Source organism: Candoia aspera, chromosome 7 (genome assembly GCF_035149785.1).
Source record: "Candoia aspera isolate rCanAsp1 chromosome 7, rCanAsp1.hap2, whole genome shotgun sequence".
Classification (NCBI taxonomy): domain Eukaryota; kingdom Metazoa; phylum Chordata; class Lepidosauria; order Squamata; family Boidae; genus Candoia; species Candoia aspera.
The window spans coordinates 47,786,631-47,793,941 of record NC_086159.1 but is presented as its reverse complement, the minus strand read 5'-3'; the positions used below and the strand labels follow the sequence as shown (position 1 = coordinate 47,793,941).

General features: G+C 41.2%; 1 protein-coding gene across 3 annotated transcripts in view; it reads left to right on the top strand.

Annotated features, from left to right (window-relative positions):
* The first annotated feature begins 4,187 nt into the window (after window positions 1–4,187).
* The window catches only part of TBC1D30 (TBC1 domain family member 30), a 43,472-nt gene continuing 40,348 nt past the window's right edge, over window positions 4,188–7,311 (top strand). For 2 of the 3 annotated variants that reach the window (XM_063309242.1, XM_063309243.1), the window contains exon 1: window positions 4,188–4,918. In XM_063309242.1, the coding sequence (XP_063165312.1) occupies window positions 4,540–4,918 (379 nt within the window). In that variant the 5' untranslated portion in view covers window positions 4,188–4,539. The remainder of the gene's footprint in view (window positions 4,919–7,311) is intronic. The other variant, XM_063309246.1, reaches the window with a different exon arrangement.

Genomic DNA, 7,311 nt, shown 5'->3' with positions numbered 1-7,311 from the left:
CGCTTCCCTATTTCTCCTTCTCCCCCTCGCCTCCACTCTTCTGATAGGCTGAGGGACAGAGCCAAAGCAGATCCACGTGACCTGGAGACCTCCGGCAGCTTCCGCGAAGGCCGTACGCGCTTCGGGTCCGCCCACTCGCTATACGCTGCTCGCGTTCGGATTTTGATTGGCTCCGATGCTCCTGCCGTCGGATTTCCTCGAAGGAAGGTCGCAAAACGGCGGCGTCGGGATTTCATTGGTGTTAAGAAGCTGAGTGCTAACACCTGTTTAGGCGGCTGGGTGTTTCTCTCAGCTTGGAAGCATAATACATTTTATTCATTATATAAGATGATGTATTAGCCTTTACCAAAACATGGCATAAAATAAGATTTAAAAAAACCAAGAACACAATTATTACAAATCAGTCCAGTGAAATTAGCTATATAGTAGCTAATTTGTGTCTAACAACATTAATGTTGGACTTCAACGCCCATAATTCACAGCTGGCATCGACTTAATGGGAGTTGAAGTCCAAGGGTTCATGTATGGCTGCATGCTGTTTTCTGAAAATGCTGTAGGGCTCCCTCTGCTGTCCAAGCATTTGACCCCCAAAATAGCTTTGGGATGGAACTTGGATTCAGTTGATACCATACAGTTTTTCTGCACTGCAGCCTTCAGCTACTCAGCTGCCCTGTATTAAATGAAGCCAGCGTAAGAAATTCCTTTCTGGATTTTCAGCCCCTTCCTTCACTTTGGCCACTGTAATGTCCTGGCGTTCTGTCCAGCCTCAGCCCATCATGGCTCCTGGTTAGTAGAGTCCCCTGCATTTACTCTTCTTTCCTGTGCCAAGAAAACAAGCACCAATCACTATGGGTGGGTTATTGATCATATGTGTTTTCCATTGATAGACTTTCTGTATATATTCCCATCTGATGTGTCCTCTGGTGGACCAGAGAAAGGAAGAAAATAAAAAACAGTTTTATTACTTGGTCTATAAAGGGAAACTGGCAGAAGTCTTGTATATCTCACCTGGTTTTTTTTAAAAAAATGTTTGACTTTTTAGGTTAACCAGTGAGCCTGTTAAAAAAAAAAGCTGAGGCTTTTACCAGTGAACGAATATCGATACACCCACAGCAACCTACTAATGAACCTGTTTTTTAAAAAAGTAAGTTTCAGTGTTTCACAATTCTAACAGTCCGGGATAAAATAGGACAGGGGCCGGAAGGGAGGGGGCACTCTTGCCATAGCTCACAGTAGCCAATTGGAGTGGAGGCATTTGCCTAGAATGAAATGAAGGGGAACAGATGGACTTAACAACACAACTTGATCTGGCACAAATGCTTTGTGTTGTTTTCTGAGGGGGGGTTGTTTTGTTTTTGGTAACAGGAAAAAGCAGGTGGAGGTTGCTTTCCCAATGAGCAGGGGGTGGGTAAAGGACAATGCTGTGCATTTTTCCCTCAATAAATGATTAATGCACTGGACTATATTATGTGGAACAGCCTACAGACTCTTATCGTCTAGTATGAATAAGGCTCTACATCTGAAAGTATTGTTTTCCACTCCAGATCACAAGGAGATTATTAATAAGGTAATTATTGTGATCTACATTGCAACATTTCATATCCATCCGATCACATTTATTACAATTTTCACATCTAGCTATATAGGTATGTATGCTTGCAACTTATAGATATAATGGATTGCAGTGGCCCAAATTATATACCATAAATCCATCAGTTGTTAAAATATCATAAGCCCATTTTTTCTGCTACAACAAGCCAACATGGTAATTGCTCTCTGTGGATTCTATTTATAGTCTTCTCCGTTTAAATGCTGTTCATACTGTGGACAAAGTGACATATATTAACTCTTTATGCTTCTCAAATTGGAAATAAAACAGAAGAAACTGAAATTGGACCTTAAAGCAGCCTTTTAATCACAAGCAGGATGAAGTTTTAAAAAGGGGAGCTGGCTTCCCAGTAGAGTGGACATATGATTGCCAAGAACTATTTGGGGGAGCATTAAAGTTCAAATTGTCATTTATGCTTCTGTATTTTAAGGAAATAAAACAGTGTGTAAAACATCGTAGTTTGCGAGGTAGCCATATTTGACAGCCTATCAATATAATTTTATCACTTTTGTTCCCAGGAAGCGAGAGCAGCCGATTTTGACAGTCATCAGGTTCAAACAGTGAGCCTGTATCAGATGGCTATCTGTCAGGTTCTGCTATCCCTTGAACTACAAAAGTGTGCAGAAAAGTACTTAAGAAAAACATTTTTAAATATGTATAGGTTCAGTTTGTTTTATTTTAATAATAGCAGTTCCATGCTAAACAACCTTGCATGCTGCCCAAACAAAAATCCTTTCATTATTTAATCATTGGATTTCTTATAAAAGAAATCATTGGATTTCTTATATACCCATCCAGAATGGAGAATTTTGCACATTTCAATCAATCTCAGCCCTGGACATATAAGTTGCTATACTGTAACTGTTAGGTATTCTTTGTTTATTTAATCAGTTCAATGTAGCCATGAAAAAGAATCAGCCACTTATAAATTGAGGTTTCCTGGTCTGTGATTGTTCCAATCAAGATGTGTGCTTGGAGTAATAACTCTTAGGCTGTATTTGCATGACACAGTTACTTCTGGTTAACTATGGTTTGCTCTGTCCAGTTTTTTAAGTCTGCATAACACACTTAACACAACTCACTAGGTTAAAAAGAGGTTGGCTAATCTAGGATTCAATTTATTTTATGAACACAGCCTTAAACTGTGAGTGAAGTAGAGAGTATATGACAAAGTGAGGTGTTACGTTGCCACAAACTGATAACAATTATGATCCCAGACTTTGTTTAAATGATAAACCAGGAAACAGAGTTCTAGTCCTGCCTTAGGCATGAAAGCCGGCTGGGTGACCTTGGGCTAGTCACTCTCTCTCTGCCCAACTCACCTCAAAGGGTTGTTGTTGTGGGGAAAATAGGAGGAAGAAGAAGTATTAGGTATGTTTTCTGCCTTGAGTTATTTATAAAAATAATAAAGGCAGGATAGAAAATAAATAAAAAATAAAAATAAATAAAATATTTGGATTTTTTTTTCTTAAAAGGCCTGTATTTATATGAGATGATGAATCCACAAACGAGCTCAGCATGTAACTTACCTTAACCCATGTGGTAAGTTTATGATCCAGCATGTCACAAAATCCCTGAACGTTGAGTTGAGTAAAATGTGTTTAAATTAACTATGGGTATATTTTGCCTGTGTACCCTAAGAATTCCTATTCCAAGCATGCTTTATACCTGAAAGAATATAAGTGGCTACTTCTTCATGCCTGCAGAGAGAGTGTGCATTAAAACTTTATTTTAGCTGGCATGGTTATGTTTAGCTGGCATGAACCTTGCCTATGTTGTTAGTTTATGGCAGTTAGTGGTTGTGTTTGTACAATGTGCTTATCCTTTATTAATTTACCCATGATAAACTTGATAATCTGGGTTCAGACAACACATCAAACTAAACTATCACACTGGGTGGATTTACACAATGCACTGCACTATAGCTTGGCCAAGCACATTTAATCTAACATGTTGCATGTAACCAGAGAAATTGCATTCATTAAGTAAATGATTGTTAAATTAACCTTGGCTTATGTCATGCAAGGAAAGCTGCTGTTTTGCTGTTCATTCACTTTTTACTGGGTGTATGGTATTCCTTTAAAAAATTCAAATTATACAGGTCCAGCACAGCCATTAGCTGAAATATAATCACTTGGTTTTGCTACATGTAGCAGTTTCAGTGTGAGGCCTGGATCACTGGCTCTGGAGCAGGATTTCTCAACCAGGTTCCATGGAACCCTAGGGTTCTGCAAGAGGTCATTAGGGGTTCCCTGGGAGATCACAATTTATTTAAAAAATTATTTCAAATTCGGGCAACTTCACATTAAAGAGGTAAGTTTCATTCTTTAGTTTTAGTTTAAGAGCACTGTTAATGCATATATCCAGGCCCACACATGAAACCAATATAATTTTCTAACTTCTGGCCTATATTTGAGCCTGAATGTGCAGGAGGTCCCCGAGGCCTGAAAAATATTTCAAGGGTTCCTCCAGAGTCAAAAGGTTGAAAAAGGCTGCTTTAGAGACTAGATGGAGGCCGAATTGGTTAGCACGAAACCGGCCGATCGCACCCGCTGCAGCAGCGGGAGGCTCCCTTTGAAGTTAGCACAAGAACGGTGATTCGAAGAGAGCTGGTTGGCTCCCGGCAACAGGTGCAGAGCGCTGGTCGTTTGGAAGCCACTACCTGCCAGAGGGGTGAGGTATGCAAGCCGGCCGTGTCGCAGTCTAACAGCAGAGGCAGGGAGGGATGTGACGCTCGGCAGGCGCAGGTCCTCTGTCGGGAACAGAAGCTTTCCCTTCCTCCTCCACCTCCGTTCCGTGGACAATGGGACAAACCCGGAACTCTGGCCCGAGAGCTATTCAGGCGTGCAAAGCGTTGCTCCTCTCTTTCTCGTAGCAGCGGCGAGAACGCGGCGAAGTTGCCGCGTTCGAGGCACCGGAGAAGGCGCCCAATGGAGCTCGCGGAGATCAACTTGGCCGACGACAGGGAGGGCGCTGGAGCAGAACCACGCAGCTGCCCTGCGGAGCCGCCTGTTCGGGGCAGGGTAAGCAGCCACGCGGGCAGCCTGGTGGAGGACGAAGAGGCGGAGGAGGATCTCGGCCGGAGCAGAAGAGCCAGCCGCGCCTCCTCTCTGGTGAGTGGCCTGCTAACCGAGCTCTACAGCGTGGCGCGCGTTCGCCACCGCGACAGCGTAGACAGTTCCACAGACGCGTCCGCCGGCTCCGACGCCTTTCCCGGCGGGAGAGGCAGCAGCGCCGAGTCCCGCGTCCTGCAAGAGCTGCGGCGGAACTCGGGTCAGCGGCACCAGAGGAAGTACCTGGCTCGGAAAGGTAAAGCGGACCAAAGATGCCTCCCAGGTCTCCCCTCCACGCGCCCCCGTGTCGCCCTATCCATGGGGGAGCGTTCCCCCGGCGGATATGCACAGGGAAGGCAGGAGCAGGGGGGCTGGCTTCTCCGTTGGACAGGGGAGCTGGGGCTCTGGGTCGGCCCAACTTCGCAGGGTGGTCTTTCTGGGAATAAAAGCATGGAAAGCAAGCATGTGAAACATCTGGAGCTGGCAGAGACAAGATATCTGGGGTGGTCGTGATTATGACAAACAGAGCCCTACTAGAGGATGAGAAGGCACACAGCCCCACTAAGATATAGGTAAAGGGCCAGCCCTGGATGTGAGTTTATGGCCAGGCTGTAAGAACTGGATCTGAGATAAAAGGCAATAAACACAGTAGCAGGGTCTAATGTCTTGATTACAAAAATGAGGGTGCAGTTTAAACCTTACTGATTCCTGCTTCTTTATCTGCTCTTATCCTCTTCTTTGAAGTGTTTCAGTTAATTGAGGCATATGGTGTTCAAGGGAAGATTTTCCTTTCTTGTTCCTTACATTATTTCAGTTTTCTGATAGGCTTTGAAAACTATTTGTGTGCCCCAATTTCTCTCAGTTAAGCAGAGATTGCCCCTACCCCCGTAAAGGTGGGATGAAAGAAGACTCAACATGGACTAATAAAAGTTTTTCCCATATCTCTGCCCCTCCCATCATCCAAATTGCTTTCTTGAAAACTGATTAGTTTCTAAGTTTTGCAAAAAGCATTATTATCCTGCATGTATAAACACCCATCCCTCATCCCCAAAAAGGAGTGGAATTAAATGAATGGAGTACAGCCAATAAAATTTAGCATTCAAGCTGAGTATTAGTGCAAATCAGGAAGTCCCTAGTATACATTTCACCTAAGCTGTGTCCTTTAAGAATTGGTACCTGGATTTTCTTGTTTTTTTTCTTTCTCTCAATTATTGTTTCCTTCTGTGTTGGATTTTTTATTATAAGTTCTGGGCAGATAGTCTTTTTAGATGAAGATGATGATTCAAATATTTAAATACATTAAGCAAGCCACTGTTCTCTCCCCCTTCTGCAACAGTGACATGGTGATCTTGACAGGGTTATTACACGGATGGCCCATGTGAAACAGCTTGAACACTGAAAAGGCCCTGTATAAAGGATAGGAATTATCATTCTCCTGATAGAAATGTGTGTGATCACTCAGATTTCCCTAAGGATCTGAAATTCTCCCTCAGACTGGAGTCAGTCAATTCCAGTTGCATAGAAAGCTGTCTAAAAGCAATGCTCTGCTGTTAACATTTTGTTAGTTAACATATTTCATTAGAGTATAACTAGTACTGAACCTTTAAAGAAGTGTTTCTTGACCTTGGCAACTTCAAGAGGTATGGACTTCAACTACCAGAAAAAGCTGGCTGGGGAATTCTGGGAATTGAAGTCCACACCTCTTAAAGTTGCCAAGGTTGAGAAACACTGCTTTAAAGCATCTTTTCTGTAAAGTTTGTGCTACAATTTTTGTTAATATCATATTGGCCTGTTAGGTGCAGAAAACATCCTTTTTTTCTGTTAGATTTTTGCTGTGTGTGTTGCTACTGCATTGTGATATTTTGGGTTTTGTTAATCAATGAATGATTAATTTGATTTAGTATAGCTATTAACTGCAATTACTTATTAGAGATAAAACCTCTTGTTTGTTTTAGCTAGTTTCATGAACAGTCACCATCTGCTGATTTAAAAATCAGTCTGATGCATGCTTTTGTCCACTAGAGGGTATCTCATGAGTACATGGTAGATTTTAAAACATGGTTTCAAGTACAGCCTTCTGTTTAATTAGTAAAGTAGAATTCTGTAAAAAGTATCACAATGCATTATATATTGTATTTTGTTACATGTAGCTTCTAAACCTTCTGGTGAATTAACATTGCTACAAATTATTTTGATTCCATATGATGTTGATTTCTAAAGAAAACTAAAAATGAGAATGTTATATTTGAAAATTTCAAATTCAGCCTATAGTAAAATCAAAATGATCCAGTAAACTAAGATTACAATTCTATGCATACCCACCTTGGAGTAAAAGTAATTGAATTCCATACTTATAATTGTGCTAAAATTTATCATGCTGATGAATATTTTAAACATTTTAAACTATTTAAAAATTAATAGTTAAAGAAGTATTGATAAAATTCAGATTCTCTAAAAATGTTATCATATGCCAATAATAAATAGGCTTATTTATTTCCTGTGGCTTCAGTTAAACTCAGCAAATAGTTTAGTATTTCTATAGTTTCCTTCTTAAGGAGATATATAACACTGAGTAATAATTCAAAAATGAAACACATACGTCTCAAGCTAAAGAATATGTTCAAAGCTGTAGAACATATGGTTTCAGTT